Source organism: Excalfactoria chinensis, chromosome 8 (genome assembly GCF_039878825.1).
Source record: "Excalfactoria chinensis isolate bCotChi1 chromosome 8, bCotChi1.hap2, whole genome shotgun sequence".
Classification (NCBI taxonomy): Eukaryota; Metazoa; Chordata; class Aves; order Galliformes; family Phasianidae; genus Excalfactoria; species Excalfactoria chinensis.
The window spans coordinates 26,478,074-26,496,378 of record NC_092832.1 but is presented as its reverse complement, the minus strand read 5'-3'; the positions used below and the strand labels follow the sequence as shown (position 1 = coordinate 26,496,378).

Here is an 18,305-nt window from a genome sequence, read left to right as displayed (position 1 = left end):
CTGTGCTGTAACACAACTATAGACATAGAAAACAACTATATTAACGCCTACCATTATTTTTCCTTCTAGTTATAAACATTATATTCCTGAAACTTTGAACAAGACCATCAGGCAGAGGAATTTCTTAACCAGGATTCGGATAAATAACGTTTTCAAGCATTTCCTTAAGGAGTTCAACAATAAAACCATTTGTGACAGCAGTGTCTCTCCCCGCGATCTGAAAGTTAAATACTTATCAACAATGGAGACTCTGACGAAACATTATGGAGCTGAAATTTTTGAGACTTCATCTCTGCTTATTTCATCGGAGAGTGAAATAAACAGATTTAATTGTGGAGACGGTGAGATCATTCCACTGTATGAAGTCATCGTGACGGGAAACAATGGAATTCAATGGAGGCTCAAGCCAAGTGTGAGTATCCCTGGAATTTGAGGGTTATCATGGGGGCAAAACAACTGCTAAAAAATGATGTTCAGGCACTGTCAGGCTGCTTTTCTTAATGTATTTTTATCTTGAATGTGTTTGCAGTCTGTACAGACAGAGAAAGAGAAGAAGAAGAAGTCTGATGGCAAAGTCAAAAAGGATGAAGATAGATACAAAACCCGAGATCTGTGGAACAACTTTTCCTATTTTCCTGAAATCACTCACATTGTCATCAAGGAGTCTACAGTTAGCATTAACAAGCAGGACAACAAAAAGATGGTAAGAACCAAACCTGGGTAGTTTTCCCTCCTGTGGGCAACTCTAGTGACGTGGTATTGTTGGGCAGGAGGTGACAACCTCTCTGGGGGTCATTTTCTGATGAGACTCTTGAGTAACAGTTAAATATGCTGTCTGCACCTCTGTACAAATACAACTTGATGAGGATGGTTGTTTCTCTGCCCTTGTTACTGTATGCCACCAGCATTTATCAGCTCCCCAAGCTTTGGGTGACCTCCTTAGCTATGTTTCTCAACCTGTGGCCTTCCTAGATACAGCTTGGATTACCAAAAGCAGATTGAAGATGGGCTCAGTAAGGATGGCAGAGGGACCCCGGGTGGGAGAGGAAGGACAGTGAGTTCATAGATACCCAACTGTAGTGTCCTGCTGCTTGGGTTGTCCCCAGACTTCACATCCTACGTGACTGCCCTACTCGTATGATATAAGATATTAGTGAGGCTTCACAAAGATTAGCACAAGAGCTTTCATTATAGATCTCACATAAGACTCATGTTCTCATAGGAGAACGAAGGTTTCTAGCCAGTAATAAGTGAGGAGAGTAGAGAACGGTCACTGTTGGCCTCCTGAGTGATTTTCTGTCACATTTTTCTGGGCAATTTTGTACACACTGAAAAAGCCGCTGGATATTGAAACCTTCCTGCAATGCTTTAACAGAACTGTAAGTGTTCTTGACTAGAACCTCTTTCTCTTTTAGGAATTAAAGCTGTCCTCACATGATGAAGCTCTGTCATTTGCGTCATTAATAGATGGATACTTCAGACTTACAGCCGATGCCCACCACTATCTCTGCACAGATGTGGCTCCCCCACTGATTGAACACAACATAAAGAATGGTTGCCATGGACCCATCTGGTTAGTGAACTGGTTTATTTTACCCACTTGAATAATTAGTCTTCTAATTCGGCTGCATAGTGAATACACTGAGGAAGTCTGACATTTGATAGGTTTCTGTAATGACCAGAATTAGTCATCAAAAGGCTGTAAGACAATTTACTGTTACCCCTGATTCCGTGAAGAAAACCAGCAGTCCTCTCCTCATCAATTTACTTATCCATCAAGCCAATGCTTCCTCATGCAGGACTATTTTGAGACTTATTTCATTAATCATCAGTGGAGCAGACAGGAATATTTTAGGCGACCAAACATAATCTTTCTTTACACTGGCCATAGGATTAAGTGGCTGGATGTGCAATGCTTATGTTCATTTTTTTTTACTGAAGGAATTATTCTCCTTTCTGTCCACCTTCTGAGCTGTTACGTTTTTAGATGCAGCATATTGAAAACTAGGATATAATTTGCATATGCACTGTGATGGAAGCAGAATTTCCCCACTAAGCATGCAATAAATCTTCTCTCGTGTAAAAAAAATATATATGAGTGTGTGTAATGCACTCAAATTATGTTTTAATAGTAATACAAATATGTTTGAGTTGTGGGTGTATGGTTCCATTCCAAATATAGGGTTACTCTCCTGTGTATTTACTAATAGGTTTTGGGTGCAACTGTTCTGCTCTTTTAATGGTTTTCCTCCATTTCACTTTGACTCTTTCAGCACTGAATATGCCATCAACAAACTGCGACAGGAAGGGAATGAAGCAGGAATGTATGTGCTGAGGTGGAGCTGCACAAACTTTAACCACATCCTCATGACAGTGACTTGTTTCGAAGGCCCGGAGGTACGTTGACTGTGGCATTCCCATTAGTGATCTGGCAGTGAGCTGAAGACTGGTGGTTCTCGATTGTCTGTATTGTAGGGTAGTTCTTCTTATTCTTCTTAGCTTTTCCTGACAGTGGATGCAGCAAGTGGAGAACATTTGTACTTGCAGCTTTGTTTTCCCTGGACTTCTGTGTTCTCTCTGAAAATATCATTGATTACATCCAGAGCACTTCCATTCATAGCACTAAAACTACGTGAACGTGATGCAAATTCAGCTCTGTAATCTCATCTGCTGGGAAAACAGCAGACAGAATTTGCTGCTGCACCTTACCCAATGCTCCTTGAGCTCGGATTTAGTTCTGTGAACGTACTTACAATGACACCAATCAACCGATAGAAAAGTCGTTCTTCCCCAGTACCTTTGTGTGAACTGGAGGATTTGAAGCACAGCCTGAAATCTTGTTTCTCTGTTGGACAGCCCAGGCTGTGAAAGGCACTCTTGTTGTTTTTAAGTTGAGATTTTGAAACCATGCTCCAAATTCGGCAATTCTTAACCAAGTAAAATTTGGACTTGTTAGAGGTTTGCATCTTCATGTTGCTCTTCTCCCACTCCTTCTGTGAGCCTTCTTGGGACTGAAGGCTGCAGGAATTGTGGAGCCTTCTCCCGCACTGTTGGAGCTTTAGAGGAGCCCAGTATAGGAGCAAATAATTAACAGGTTCTGGATGTGAATTCAGAGGCTTTATAGGTTTATTAACTCCTACAGATGTTCTTTCACTTCAGTGATCAGTATTTTGCTTGTTTTTCCCCCCCTTTTCTCTAATCACAGATGATAAATAATTCAGTCCAGTACAAGAACTTCCAGATTGAGGTGAAGAAAGGCGGGTACTTCCTACATGGCTCAAACAGGTCTTTTGCATCCTTAAAGGAGTTGATGGATCACCTGAAAGGACAAATCCTTCGCACAGACAGTATCAGCTTTACACTGAAGAGGTGCTGCCAACCAAAGCCAAGAGGTAGCCTCTGCCCTTTAAGAGAAATAACAAGCTTTAGCAACAGGAAGCATTCTTAGTGTGTTCTATTACACATATTCTTGGGTGAAGCTCTTTTATATTACTTATTGCTTCTCTGTAGAGAGGGAGCCTTGTCAAAAAGCAAAAGCAAGCACCGTGAACAGGGCTTTAGGGGTTTCCTTTTAATGTTATAAGGTCAGCACAGGATGTTCATGGGCTGGTGCTTCTCAAGAGCCTTGTTTGTGTGTACTTTCTAATGACAGTGGTTTCCCCTTTCGTACCTTAACGACTGGCCCTTGCAGTATCGATGGCAGAGGCTGAACTCTAGATTTGTTTAAACCCAAAATGTCACAGCTGACTCTGAGTCATGGGTTGCAGTGCTGTGCGAAGTGAGGCCCTTATAAGGTTCTTCCTCTTCTTCACTACATCACGTACTCATGGCCGTGCGGCCTGTGTTACAGCAAAGGAGGCTTGTGGCCTGCAGTGTGTCCTGTGGCAGCCTTGGGTTTGAGCTTGCTTGTTGTTACAGTGATGTGACTTTTACTTTATTAATGTTCACAAAGCAGGAAGGAAAACTTAGTCTGGAGCTGTTATGGAGCAGAGCAGACCCTCATCAGTGGATTTGTCTGTGAGATCAGATTGTAGATGACGAATGTGCATTCATCCAGCTACTGCTGCCAACACCTACTAGAACTGTTTCTATAAGGCACATCTGTCTTGCAGCTGTATGTTGTATGAAAGAGGAAACGCAGTGGTATGGTTGGGTTGATCAGATAACAGTTTCCTGTTAAAATAAGGGGAATAAGTGAGCTGCATTAATTACCTGCTCATTTAGATCTCAGAGCAGAGGACTCTGTAGCTACACATGTGAGTTTTCCACACTTCTGAAGAACACTGGTAATTGTGGGGACATGGAGAGATGGCTGATGCTTTGAACATGGATCTTAGTGTCTCCCTGAGCACTTTAAAGAATCTTTCAAGGAGGTAAAGAAATGAGGCTCCAGTGATCTCATCCCTGTCTGCACACTGGAAAGGGCCATACCTGTAGGCAAAGTGGGGATGTGTGTTATTTTACCCAACCTGTGGCAGTAGCAGTGCATTATATGCAATATCCAGTGCTCTGAATATTGTCTATAAGATTGTATATATACGGTACAAAATACATAGCTCTATTTTGGTGAATTCTCTGTGGAAGGATAAGCAGAATTTACCTGACAGGGAGTTCAGTTGGTTTCTCCCTCTCTCCCTTCTCATCTGGGAATTTACTGCAGTGTGCATGTACAGAAACGTAACTGATTGAGAAAGATGAATATATGGAGTTATCTCTGTGGAACCTTACAGAACATTTTCTCTCTTCACCTTCCAGAAATCTCCAACTTGCTGGTTGCAACCAAGAAGGCTCAGGAATGCCAGCCTGCTTATCATCTGGGGCAGCTGAGCTTCCATCGAATCCGCAAAGAAGAAATAATGCAGGTAGGTGTTTGTGTCTTGAAATCCACCCATTGTGGCAGCCCTCCATACTCAGACTGTATAAAATCACCGCATTCTGGCTGGTTGGATATTGCACAAATGGATATTGGAGCGATTTTCTAATGCTTTTGGAACAAGCTGCTTGTAACGTTATTCTTAAAGAATCATGGAAGTCTTAGGAGCTGCTCTTGTTGCCTGGATTGTGCCACAGAACATACCTGTATCTCTTGAAGCCCAACCTACTGGACAACAAGCAGCTTTTCCTATAATAAAAGCAAATATATAGCATGTTATATAACATGAAATAAAAGCAAAGTATTCGAAGGATTTGAAGAGCCTTGGCATTCAAAACCTTGTTTGCCAAACTGCTGGAGCACATTGCCACATCTTCTGATAAGTCACTTGCGGTTACTGGGACAGCTCACCTGAATGAGCTCTTCTTATTTAAAGCAAAGAAGCATTACTGGCTGGGAAGGCAGCTATGGATTGCATTAATTGTTTTTAGTTTGGTATATTTAACAGTCAGCACTCAGACTTCCTGTAAAAATATCCCAAGACAGAATCCTCTGGTATTTAGGAGGAAATTACATTCCGAAACAAAGTGTTCTATTGAAATATTACTTCCTTTAACTTTTGGAAACACATGAAAGATTGGCTCGGTAGCAGCTTATTGTAAATCAGAGGCCAGTTGCTATTTATTCATTTGATGTTTAGTCTAATGACGTTAAATTACACTGAAGCTGCTTGATGTTAGTGGGGATGCAGTAGCCCTTTAATATCAAATGAGTTTATGGTGGTAAACACTGTCAGAGACTACTAGAATGAAGCATAACATGTTGTCACTTGGTTTTTCACTCTGTAATAACTCTAAGCCTGTATGTAGGGCTAATTCTGAGGGGCAGAATAGAGTGAAGATTCAACTGTTTGTGTAAATCTACATTAGTTTGTTTCGTGCCCTGGTTTCAAAATACGTCATGTTTTCCGTCTTAGGGTGAACACCTTGGCAGAGGGACAAGAACACAGATTTACTCAGGGATTCTCAACTACAAAGATGACGAGAATGAAGGATATCAAAACGAAAAAGAGATTAAAGTGCTCCTCAAGGTCTTGGACCCCAGTCACAGAGATATTTCTTTGGCAAGTGTTTCTTTTTTTCTTTCCTCTTGAACTGTAAATGCTGGGCCTCACCACATTGTAACTGCAGAGTGCCTAAGAGAAACAGGGTTGGTGAATGTAATAGGAGAATGGGAACATGCTGGGGTCTCTCTCAGCAATTTAGACAGTCCAGTCTCACAGATCAGCCCTGAGATACCTAGAAAGCTGATTTTGTGCGTAGACTATAAGCACAAACAAAATGGAGCCAGACCTTGCTGTGGTCTGAAATGCACAGGCACGTCCATGCCTGGGGGCTGAACTGCATCAGCAGAGTGATGGATTTTGGTGAGGGTACTGCTACCTACCAGAAACTGCCTCTGTGCTGCGCAGGAGGCTTGGGAGTCCTTCACCAATTCAGTCATTGACGTGGCCCCAAGCAAGTTATTTGATTTGCATTTTGCTTAATCATCTGGAAAGAAAGGCGAATGCATCACACGGGGATGCTCAGAACTAGTGCCTGTTGAGAGGGCAGGGAAGAGCACTGGTTGCTTATGCGACCCAGCGAACAGTGAGTGCATCCCTGGCAGCTCACCGCAGCCCTGTTGCTATGGTGGGATGGCAAACCCTGGTGTGGAAACCAGTTACCTTTTGCAATGTGTATGTCACTGCTATTCTGTTTTGTTTATGGCGTGGATGACTACCACAGTGATCAGCAGTTTAATGGCTAATCTGCTTCCCTTTCTAACAGGCTTTCTTTGAAGCAGCAAGCATGATGAGGCAGGTGTCTCATAAGCACATCGTCTTCCTCCATGGAGTCTGCGTCCGCGACTTAGAAAGTGAGTCCAGTTAACATCTCTTTGGTGGGATTTTTAAGCAGTAGGCTTCAGTAAGGACAAGACAGCCATTCAGATCAGAGCTGGCCTCAAGGAAGGTGTGGTTGACTGCTGCCATCTCTTGCTTGACCTTTCAGAGCAGACAGAAGCAGAATTGGAACAGCCAGGCAGCTGCAAGGTCCTTTCCATTAATCAGATTTCCTTTGCTGTGCTTTCTTTGAATACATGTCTTACAGGATGATCCTTGAGGTCAGAAAGCCAAAGTGATGGCAGTAGTGTCAGTACAAACCAGCTTTCCAACAGCAGTCATCTCTCTGGCAAGGCTCTGGAAATGCTTTGCTTCTGCTTTACTGTTATTTTTCTATGTGGAGTATTTGAGCACTGAAATAAACTTGAAAGAAGGTGAAATAAAGACATTTGAAGCAGCTTGCCTTGGGGTGGGGGTGGAAGAAGGTGGCAACGAGCTTATTAGATTTATCCAGACACTAGGGATTACAATGCACTGTGTATGCACCTGGCTTTGTAGATATCATGGTTGAAGAATTCGTTGAATTTGGGCCTCTGGATTTGTTTATGCATCGGAAAAGTGAACTCCTGACCACTCCCTGGAAATTCAATGTAGCCAAGCAACTTGCAAGTGCGCTGAGCTACTTGGTAAGATACAAGCATCGCCTATAGCTTGCTGCAATCTCATGTTAGCTAGATTTCATGTGTGTTATTACTAATGAAGTTCCTTCCTTGGGTGGTGGGACTGTGCGGTGTATGGGATATTAATGTTTACGGTGCTCCTTTAAATAAGGAGAGACTCGTAGAAACTTGTGAAATTTACAAACACAAACCCTTGCCCTGCTTTTCTCTATGGTAATTTCTTCCAAGCTGTAGTTTTGGGTTTCGGTGCAGAGTAGTCTGTTCCCTGATGCTATCGGTACAGCAGGGGCACTTGAAGAGCACTGCTCACTCTCTGCACTCTTTTCCTACCCTACGACAGGAGGATAAGGATTTGGTACATGGAAATGTGTGTACTAAAAACATCCTACTGGCAAGAGAGGGAATTGACACCGAATATGGTCCCTTCATCAAGCTGAGCGACCCAGGAATACCAATAACTGTGCTGTCCAGACAAGGTATGGTACAAGAACTGGGTTTCTCTCTTCATTGTGATTGAGAAAGGGAAAGGAAAAAGTACCATTTGTACCAACTGGAACTGACTGTAGGATAAAAGCAGCCTTCTGGTTCAGGCTGCACGTGAGGAAATAGTGCTTCTCTGAATGAGTGGTCGGGCAGTGGAATGGGCTGCCCAGGGAGCTGGTGGAGTCATCGAGATTGCCTGAAACTGGACAAATAGTTCAGCTTGGGTTTATTGCCATTAAGTAGCAGTCAGGCGAGAACAAGTCGGAAGACTTCTGTTTTTTTAAGTACTTTCATATTAATTCCAAACTGCTTCGATTCTGTTTCATCTAAGAATGTGTGGAGCGAATCCCCTGGATTGCGCCCGAATGTGTTGAAGACTCAAAGAATTTAAGCATTGCAGCAGATAAGTGGAGCTTTGGTACAACGCTGTGGGAAATCTGCTATAATGGAGAAACGCCGCTGAAAGACAAGACATTGGCAGAGGTAAAACTGCATTGCTTAAACTTTACCCTGACAACTCAGATTCATCTCCTTCAGTTCTTCGGTTTCCATAACTGAAGTAGCTTTTGTCTCGTACCAGCTCGGCTGTACTTGGTAAGGGGCCGATTCCATCTGCACTGCCACAGATTGCAGCAGGAATTGCTGTCCTTACTGCAGAGCTGCTAATCATTACTTTGCCTTGTTTTTGTGCTGCATTTTGAAAATCACTAACAATTCAAATTGGGAGGCTCTCACACCTCTCTTTTCCTAATCCCTATGTCCTTATGGTAAAATGCTCTGCAGCTGCTAGAAGCTGTGTGTTGGAAGTGGTTGCTCTGAGCTGCACCAGACTCATCATTAATAACAGCTCTCTACTGGCAGGTGGCGATTTAGAGTTAATGCTGAAATTTACTTGATGAAATTAGGAAAAAAGGAGTCTTATCTTCTAATGTAGAGCATACGTGGATTAAGTAACGAGCTCAAATTCATGCTGGAGGTTTCATTTGTGTTTTACAGAAGGAAAGGTTCTACGAGGGGCATTTCATGTTGATAACGCCATCGTGCAAGGAACTAGCTGACCTGATGAAACAGTGCATGAACTACGACCCCCACCAGAGACCCTTCTTCAGAGCTATCATGAGAGACATCAACAAACTGGAGGAGCAAAGTAAGGCTTGGTTTTGCTGATTGGATGGAGTGTTGGATAGGGAAGTGTGGGATATTTGGCTAAAACTGGACACCTTACAGGAGCACTCTTGCATGGTGACAGTGTCAAATGAGTATCTTGAGTTGGAAAGAACCTACAGGGACCACTGAGCCCAAACCCTGGCTCCACACAGCACCACCCAACTTCAAATGCTCTGTCTGAGAGTGGAGTCCAAGCGCCCTCTGAGCTCTGGCAGCCCAGGGCTGTGCCCACTGCTCTTAGAAACCATTTACTGTAACATATCATGTTAAGTACAAAATAGTCTCATTTCCACAGTGATCTTGCAGATACTTTGTCAGGTACCCACTTGCTGCTTCTCTGTGGAATCAGGGCATTAACAGCATTCCTGGTTCATCTGACGTTGTAGTTACAAAGAGCAGCTACCAGAAAATGAGCACATAATAAGGGCAACACCTTCTGTACATGTAGCAATACGTAGCCACAGAAGCTGAATAGCTATTGCAGGGGGGGGAAGTGCTGAGATGAGACTGAATCAGTCTGGGAAAGTGGTAGACCAGCACGTAGCAAGGGAAGAAATTCCCTATCAGGAAATGGGTGAGGCTTAAATAAAGGAAGTTGAGACAGTCGGGATAAAGGCACTGATAGCAGCAGGTGAACAAGGATGCCCTAAATGCCCATCAAACCCAAGGTGTCCTTTCAGGAATCTGCCTAACTTGGTGCTTTTCCACTCTCAGACCCTGATATTGTCTCGGAGAAGAAGCCTGTTACAGAGGTTGATCCCACGCTCTTTGAAAAACGATTCTTAAAGAGGATCCGTGATTTGGGAGAGGTAAGAGGGACGTCAGCACAACCTCAGCACAATGTCAGGTCCCTGCACTGGAAATGAGAACTATGACTTTTCCCATATCACAATGCCCTTAAGTCCTGTCTGGACTGAGCATGAAGAGCAGCTGTGATAATTTTTGAGCATTTAACACAGTAAAGGAGGGGGGAACGGAGGTGTCAGGAGAAGGAGGAGGTGTGTATGCACCCAGGGATGGACAAAGGTGCCAGGGAATTCTTGGTTAATCCTGCTGGAAAAAAAAGGTTTATATAGAATCCCTTGGGTTGGAAGGGACCTCAAGGATCATGAAGCACCAACCCCCTGCTGCAGACAGAGCCACCAACCTCCATGTCCAATACCAGCCCAGGCTGCCCAGGGCCCCATCCAACCTGGCCTTGAACACCTCCAGGGATGGATGGGGGCATCCACAGCCTCTCTGGGCAGCTGTTCCAGCACGTCACCACTCTGAAAAACACACCCTGTGTTCTGTATGGAAGCTCAGGAAGGCTCCTGTGGGTATCTAGTAAACAGTGATCTGGTTTGTAAGTTATTAGCAGAATTTCTGGTCTGTAGGCATTTTTATAGAGGGGTGTGTGTGTGTTTGTAGATCCATGTGTGCTTTCTGCGTCACAGCAGGAAGATGTGAGTTGTAAATGCCTCAAGTGGAGCATCAGGGACACTCTGGTAAGGGTTTGTTAAGTTCTGCTCTTTCCTTTGACCATTAGGGCCACTTTGGGAAGGTTGAACTCTGCAGATACGATCCAGAAGGCGACAATACAGGAGAACAAGTGGCAGTTAAATCTCTGAAGCCAGAGAGTGGAGGGAATCACATTGCTGACCTCAAGAAGGAAATAGAAATCTTGAGGAATCTGTATCATGAGAACATCGTCAAGTATAAGGGAATTTGCACAGAAGATGGTGAGTCTTCGTGAAGAATACTAGAAATTTACACTAACAGTTTAAAAAATGTTCCTTTAAAAAACTAAGCATTTTAAAAAGCCAAACAGTCTCAGTTCTGTTATGTGGGTTTAGATGTTTTTCTTCATGGAATAAGCAGCAACTTCTGCCTGCAGCCCTCCTGCCCATTCTCACACTTAGTTAATAAATTAATCCATGTTAATAATGTGAGAAGGGTCATGTTTGTAAATTAACCGTGCACTCGTTTTTAGGAGGAAATGGGATTAAACTCATCATGGAATTCCTTCCTTCCGGGAGCTTAAAGGAATATCTGCCACGAAACAAGAACAAAATCAACCTCAAACAACTTCTCAGATACGCAGTTCAGATCTGCAAGGTGAGCCTGGAAGCAGAGCTTTCTTGTCACTATCCTGTGTGTTCCATCAGTTTGGTATTCGTGTAACAGAGTAAGGGAGGAGGAGAAAGGAGGCTTGCTTTATGGTCACAATCATTGCTTTGCCCCCAGAAAGCAGTCTTTCAGCTGTTGCAGATGCTATAAAAGGAGCAATGATTAGGTTCCCTTGCATAAACAGTGACCATGAGAAGAAAGCATTAGAGAACTGGAAGCACTACAGAGGGAAGATAGCATGAGAGGCAAGTGCATACAGCAGTCAGACCATATGAAGCTGTGTGCCTTTTGTTAGAGGCTGTAGCTTTGTGACTGTGGTGGATGAGGCAGCTGGAAGCAGCACAGGCACAGATATGTCAGTCCTAGCAGCATGCGGAGGAGCAGTTGCCATGGAGAGAAGGCTCTGAGAGAGTTGGTTGCTCAGCTGAAAGTTAAAAAGCACAGAAACAACAACCTTACTCAGCTGATGGGGAACCCAAAGGCAGAGTTTAGAGGAAGGATGTGGACCAGAAAAGGGCCCTGGAAAGTGCCAGCAGAACTTGCCATGGGAAATCCGGATGGAGTCCTACTGCAGGAAAAAGGGGATGCTTAGAAGGGAGGTTGGGAGAAAAACAGTGATAGGAATTATCTGAGGAACTAACATAAAAGGCTTTCCTCTCTTACAGGGGATGGACTACTTGGGCTCCCGTCAGTATGTGCACCGTGACTTAGCAGCAAGAAATGTCCTTGTTGAAAGTGAGAACAGAGTGAAAATTGGGGATTTTGGTCTCACCAAAGCCATTGAGACTGATAAGGAATACTACACTGTCAAAGACGACCTCGACAGCCCTGTATTTTGGTAATAAGAAGCTCTAACTTGTTGTCATTAACCACGCTGTGTGACAGAATAACTCACCTCTCCAAGGCTTAGAAGCTGCTTTTAGGTGTCCTGAAGACTCTTCCCATTTAGCTGAGAGGCCTCAATACTGGTGCAGTGCCCTAGCAAGGGAGAGGCACGTGGCTGACTAACCTGCTTTTGTGTTACTGTCATCCTGCACTTAGTAACCCATTTCCCCATGAGTTTGCTTTTGGTCTCCCTTAACCTCAGAGTGTTCTGCTGTGTATGGGTGTTCCTTGTTTACTCTTGCTGTGCCATCCCAAGCCTTATGGGCACATTTATGTGTAAGGAAGACAAATGCAGCATGTGCCTCCTCAGTCTGCTTACATTCAATGCACTTTGGTTGTGCACCTACAGGTAAATCTGTGCAGCTCTGAATGCAGTTTAACACTGTCCTGTTGTGCCCACAGGTATGCTCCAGAGTGCTTGATTCAGAGTAAGTTTTACATTGCCTCAGATGTGTGGTCGTTCGGGGTGACGCTGTACGAACTGCTCACCTACTGTGACTCGGAGTCCAGCCCAATGACAGTAAGTGGTCGTGGAGGAAAGTGCTGTTAAAGATGCTTGTGTCATATTTTGGTTTTGTGGAGACAAGAAACACAAAAGGTTGTTTTGAGAAGATAAATTCTCATGGTTTCCTTTCACCAAAGACCCTGTACAGAGACGGGCTACAGTAACTACACATCCTAGGGAGGAAACTAAACATACAGATGTTACTCTCACCTTGCAATGTGTGTATATGGTGCACATGGTGACAAACAGCTGCTGCTCACGTTCACATTGAGATTGCAATGGCATCTCAGTGTCAAAGAGCAGCAGTGTGGCTCAGTGCTGGGGTGACACAACTGACTCCTATTCTTCCCCCAGGAGTTCCTGAAGATGATTGGCCCCACGCAGGGCCAGATGACGGTAGCACGGCTCGTGCGTGTCCTACAAGAAGAGAAGCGCTTGCCACGTCCACCCAACTGCCCAGAGGAGGTAACACAGCTTCACTTTTATCACAGCCTTCTTCCTTTTATAGCAAATAAGCAGTAAAAGCACCGGACACACGCAGGTGAATGCATTCAAAGTCCTCTATGGCTGCTGGCAGAAAGGCATTCCCCCTTTGTTAAGCATTATCTGTGCATGTTTTTCAGCACTGAGTTTCCCTCTGTACTTAGCAGGGAAAAAGGCTGCTTCATTCAACCCTTAGAGATTTCTCTTTTTCCTCTTCCAGATCGACCAGCTGATGAGGAAATGCTGGATATTCAAGCACGATAAGCGGACGACCTTTCACAACCTGATTCAAGGGTTTGAAACGATTATGAGCAAGATGTAATTCAGTTTTTATACTGTCAGTACTTCAATGGTTTGTCCAAATATAAATGCCCAAGACCTTTCATTTTTTAACTACTGTAATTTGTATTCTGACTGTGCTATAGTGTGTTCAAAGGATCATTTTTTCCAGCAGTTTTCCTTTTTCTTCTTCAAATTTAGTCAACAGTTGGATCAAATTAATTGCAAGGTATGCAAAAAACAATAGCTTCGACTCCTCTTGCACCAGTTACTGCAAGATGGTTTTCCTTATGGTCTCGCTCCACTCTGAACTGTCCTGCTGAACAGGAGCTGAAAGCAGGGTCAAAAATTGCTACAGTTCTCAGCACGTCTGGGTACAGCCTGCAGCATTTAAAACAAGTCTGCTGTTCACACCTTATTCTGTGAAGCAGTGGATGGAACAGAAATCATCCTCACTTCTTGTGGAGTATGGAGAGAATTCTGGCTGGTGAATCCCCTCCCTGTGCACGCACTTACAGTTCAGAAACAGAAAACCAATGTGGCTTAAAAGAGAATCTAGAGAAAAAGAAAATAATAGTAGGAAGCCAGCTGCAGCTCCCAGCTCTTACAGATACTTTTCAAGTGTTGGTTGATTATTGTACTTCAAATAGAAAAACCAAAGGCATGAACAAGCATGTATATTTATGCATTTCATGGAGAAGCCCACTTTCTGGATAAATGTATTTGCTTTTCTCAGCCAGCCCTCCTTACCCTTCTCTCCCTTCCCCACACAACTCTTCCCCCTGTGATGTAGCTACTAAGTGTGTGAACGCATTGATCTTGTACTGCAACCAAGTGAGCTACAGTGCTGTGAGATGTGCGTGGGAAAGTAATTAATGCGGGGGGGAGAGAGGAGTCAATTAAACCATGTACAGATTTAGGGGCAACACTCCCCCAGCAACAAAGAATAACTCTGTAGAGTTTTGAGCACCAGGAAGGCTCACCTAGGAGAAGGACAGAACACTCTGACCCTAAAAGCGCCATCTTATTCTCAGCAGTGCCAGCAGAGGAGCGCACACGATACTTGTTTTCTGTCAGTGACTTCCTTGGCCAGCATGCTCGTGCATCTTAGCAGTTTGTTCCTGTGAAGCCGCTCCCTTGGCGTAAGATGACTGCTTTAAATAATAGCATTGGCTGTCGTCTATTTTGACTTACAGTCTCCAGCCTCATGCTAGTGAAGTATTCCGCTGAGCAGCAGGAGAGCACAGCCCTGCGAGGCTCCCTGGGACCACGCACCTTGTGTTGTCAGGACCAGAGCTGGCATTGAAACGCCACTGAGCCGCGTGAGGGCACTGCGGCCCCGTTCTGTAAGGCTGGGCTCTTCGAGGAGCACTGGTTTAACTGGAAACCTTTGGCTGACCCGCGTCCTACCCTTTGGGCAAAATTGTTTTTCCACCAAACCTGGATTTTGCAAGTGGAAATAGTTCTGGCAATAACAGAAAGACGTCTTTAAATATCTATATCTCTATATATATATTAAAAAAAGAAGTTGTAATTAAGAGTGGCGACCAGGTCAGATTTATTTTTACAGTATTACTTGTTTTTTTTCCTGTATGTATGTCATGTATGACCCCGACTTAAATCCATAAGCACTTTGTTACTCTTTATACAAACAAATCTAATAAAGATTTTTTTTTTTCCTCCATGTGAATATCTTTTTTTGTTTGCATTCTACCTTTAAACAGGAAGGCTTTGTAACGTGACCTGCATCGGAAGGGCGAGGAAAACAGAGGATCCTTGAGGTTGGGAAGGACCTTTAAGCCCCTCCAGCCCCCCCCCCAACCCTCACTGCTGTGCCCACTCACCCTGTCCCCAAGCTCAACCTCTGTGTGTCTCCCACACACCCATGCTGCCTCCAAAACAACCTTCCCCTACATTGAATGGTCACTTACTTAAAGGCAGGGCAGAGGTGGTTCTCTTCCACAGACCTCCACTGTAAACGTGTACCAAACACTTTATTTTCACTGAAAAGGGTAACAAATTAAGAAAGTTGCGTATACAAACGGTTTGAACAAAATATTACAAGTGAACTTATCAATACATACAGAATCCCACCCCCCACAGCATCATGTCTCACATTAACCGTGCTGCTATTTGGCTGTCTGAGGCATTTTCTACTTGTATGCAGTGCACGCCATCACCCATCCAACACCAGTGAGGGAGGAGAGATTTTGATGGTAAAAAACAACCAGGAAAAAACCAAGAAAAATCTTTCTTCTGGTCACACACTAAAGCTTGAAATACAGTTTAAATTGTTCATAAAAAATAAACACAAATCAGTATTAAAAAAATATGTCTTCAGTACTGTCTACCAAACTAGAGATTCAGGCCTGCTTTTTCAGTCTTAATGGCAGAGCTGAGTGAGTGCACCGGGTCCAAATCAATCTGCAATGGGATTCCAAAGGGCCCCCTGCCCACCATGTGGATTTCAAATAATGCTTGCTAACTCTTCAGCTCCAAGAAGGAACAGCAGAGAGGAAAGGCCAGCCGAAGGTGCTCCATTCATGAGCCAAAAATACCGAGTCCTTTTTAAATATAAAAAGACAAAAGATCCACCCGGCTGCTAAGCAGTGCAGGGCTGAGCCTGCGCCGTGCACCTACCGCCGTACTGCCTGAACATGAATGGCTTTTCCTTTGGACAAGACCTTCACACAGCAGGAGAGATGGGAGAAGCAAAGAGAACTGGAGCCGGGATGCTGTACTCAAGGGGCGCTTGGATTGCAGCAAACGTCTAAAGATGGCTGGAAAAAATAAATAGAGAGGAGAGCAGGCAGGCAGAACTGAAGAAGGCAGCCGAGAGAAGCTGTAGAGGCACTTCTGCTCTACGTGTGGCTCATCCGCATTCAGGCAAAGCCAAAGAGGTGATGGATACTGCCCCTCTCTGTTACCTCCACCCATCACATACCACGTTCCTGCTGGAAGGAGGCCGGCTGCAGAACACCACCAAGTGCACTTCCAGAGCTTTCAGGAGACCGCTGCTTTTTGCTCTTTTGAGCTGGTGCTTTGCTGTGTAACACAGCTCCAGTCACAAACCCAACTACTCCAAGGAAAAGCTGCGGCTTCTTTGCCCAACGCAGATAACAGTTACTTCATTGGCCAAATGGCAGCTGTCCGAATAAAACCTCATTCTGCAAGGCAGCACGCTGCGTAGCATCGCGCTTTTACCAAACGTTTATTGAAAACATCACAGCGACTCTAGGAATACATTTGGTATATCATCTCCACGCCAGGATTAAGAGGAAATCTTAAAAATATAAAGGTTGTAAATGCAGAAATCTTAATCCTGGGATAAGCAAGATTGAGGGAAAAAAGAACAAATAACCCCACATTCTTGAGTTAAAAAAATAAGAAAGAGAATTACTATTAAGACTTTGTCTTTAACTTCCTCCGCCTGAGGACCAGAGAAAGGATCCGCGTTTCCCCCCTCAGTGTTTTTATTGCTTTCAGCTGTACGTTGCCAGGAGCGGCTGAGTCAGCGAGTTACCTCTCTGGGTTGGCTTCAGCCCCACTGTTCGCTTTGGTGGCAGATGGAGGACACCCCCACCCTTCCAGAAGGCAAGTCAGACTACTGAGAAATGGCTAACGGCGTATCAGCACCTACAGCTTTCTTGGCAAACCTGCCTGTTACACAGGGTTGCTCCTCTTGGGATATTCATAGCCCACGGAGAAAGAGAAGTTATTTGTCTGAAGTTAAGGCAGCAATAAATAGCAGAGGTACACAAGGCTTGCCTTCGCCTTTCAAGGCAGGGCCGACACATCAGGTCTCAGTAAACACGCTTCTTTTTCAGCGAGGATTCTGCGTAACGGACTGCGGAGCCCTGAGCGTGCTGGCCAAGGTACTCCACCGGGCCAGGTTCTGGGGAGGCAACGAGGTACGAGGAGCCTCGCTTCTCACTTCTCGTCGGAGCCACCTAAGGGCAAGAAGAAAACAAGCGACACATGATCCAGAGCAACGGCATCAATAAATAAAGCTCCGGTCTGGGAACCAGCAAGGATCAGGAGCCAGCAACCAGCTCCAAACGCCCGCTCCTCTTGCTTCAGTCTGGTTATACGCAGCTCATGAGTCAGTGGTTGTGCCCTTTCCCTATAAACCGATCGTAAATGCACAGGTGCCTGGCTGCGCATGCATGTCTGGGAGGGCAAAGGGCTGGCAGGGTTGGTGCCCACACTGTGGGATGTGTGCTGAGAGGCAGCAGCCTCCTTGCCATGCTCTGGCATTCTCCACCCCTTAAAGCACATTGCCAGTGGGGCACCCCGAGCAATCTTGCTTTTCTTGAAGAAGAGCTGAACAGGTTAAGGTGCCCCAGCACTGCAAGGAGGGTGTCTGAGGACTTGTTATGCAGCCATGCCAAAGCAGGTTTGTGTTGCTGGCCACTTGCAGGCAGGAATTTACATGTGGAAATCAAGAGAAGGAGAGAGCTGTAATACTGCTTTTAATCACTACTTGGACTGAGGTGCCTTACACTGATGTCCCAGAGCAGGCTTCTGGGGTGGGTAAGGGCCCAGTGTCCCACAGGGACACCAGGTTACATCAGGCTTACATTCAGCTCTTTGGGAGGCCTCACAGCAGGGCATTACAACATCTATGGCACCTATAGCCACAGAAGTCTTCATACACCTCTACTCCTCCAGTGTGACACTGGTTTCTCTATCAAGGGCTGCACCGTTTGCCTTATGCTGACAGGCTGATGACCATCAGCTCAACCCAACCTGAGCACAGCAGGCAGTCTGGGTAACGCCTGGCTCCTGGATCAGACCAAGCAGGGTTCCCCTTGATGCTGGGATGGGTGTTTGAGAAACCTTAACACATCTCACAACCCAAGAAACAAATTCCTTTATCCAAAGCACAGCTGTGCTGACCAAGCATCTCTGAGCCAAACGTTCCCTAGCAAACCTCTGGAGCTCCCCTTGCTTAGTTCA

At 44.8% G+C, this 18,305-nt stretch overlaps 2 protein-coding genes across 5 annotated transcripts in view; one reads left to right on the top strand and one right to left on the bottom strand.

Moving 5' to 3' along the window:
* JAK1 (Janus kinase 1) overlaps nucleotides 1-15,030 on the top strand; it is a 54,567-nt gene extending 39,537 nt beyond the window's left edge. For both annotated transcript variants that reach the window (XM_072342980.1, XM_072342981.1), the window contains exons 7-25: nucleotides 70-412; nucleotides 530-703; nucleotides 1,416-1,573; nucleotides 2,274-2,397; nucleotides 3,206-3,392; nucleotides 4,756-4,862; nucleotides 5,850-5,996; nucleotides 6,703-6,790; nucleotides 7,314-7,441; nucleotides 7,776-7,911; nucleotides 8,250-8,401; nucleotides 8,915-9,065; nucleotides 9,800-9,894; nucleotides 10,614-10,806; nucleotides 11,058-11,182; nucleotides 11,860-12,032; nucleotides 12,482-12,599; nucleotides 12,939-13,049; nucleotides 13,288-15,030. In XM_072342980.1, the coding sequence (XP_072199081.1) occupies nucleotides 70-412; nucleotides 530-703; nucleotides 1,416-1,573; nucleotides 2,274-2,397; nucleotides 3,206-3,392; nucleotides 4,756-4,862; nucleotides 5,850-5,996; nucleotides 6,703-6,790; nucleotides 7,314-7,441; nucleotides 7,776-7,911; nucleotides 8,250-8,401; nucleotides 8,915-9,065; nucleotides 9,800-9,894; nucleotides 10,614-10,806; nucleotides 11,058-11,182; nucleotides 11,860-12,032; nucleotides 12,482-12,599; nucleotides 12,939-13,049; nucleotides 13,288-13,389 (2,812 nt within the window). In that variant the 3' untranslated portion in view covers nucleotides 13,390-15,030. The remainder of the gene's footprint in view (nucleotides 1-69; nucleotides 413-529; nucleotides 704-1,415; nucleotides 1,574-2,273; nucleotides 2,398-3,205; nucleotides 3,393-4,755; nucleotides 4,863-5,849; nucleotides 5,997-6,702; nucleotides 6,791-7,313; nucleotides 7,442-7,775; nucleotides 7,912-8,249; nucleotides 8,402-8,914; nucleotides 9,066-9,799; nucleotides 9,895-10,613; nucleotides 10,807-11,057; nucleotides 11,183-11,859; nucleotides 12,033-12,481; nucleotides 12,600-12,938; nucleotides 13,050-13,287) is intronic.
* The window catches only part of RAVER2 (ribonucleoprotein, PTB binding 2), a 29,362-nt gene continuing 25,940 nt past the window's right edge, over nucleotides 14,884-18,305 (bottom strand). For 2 of the 3 annotated variants that reach the window (XM_072342982.1, XM_072342984.1), the window contains exon 12: nucleotides 15,316-17,296. In XM_072342982.1, the coding sequence (XP_072199083.1) occupies nucleotides 17,150-17,296 (147 nt within the window). In that variant the 3' untranslated portion in view covers nucleotides 15,316-17,149. Of the gene's footprint in view, nucleotides 17,297-18,305 lie in introns of all 3 variants that reach the window. The other variant, XM_072342983.1, reaches the window with a different exon arrangement.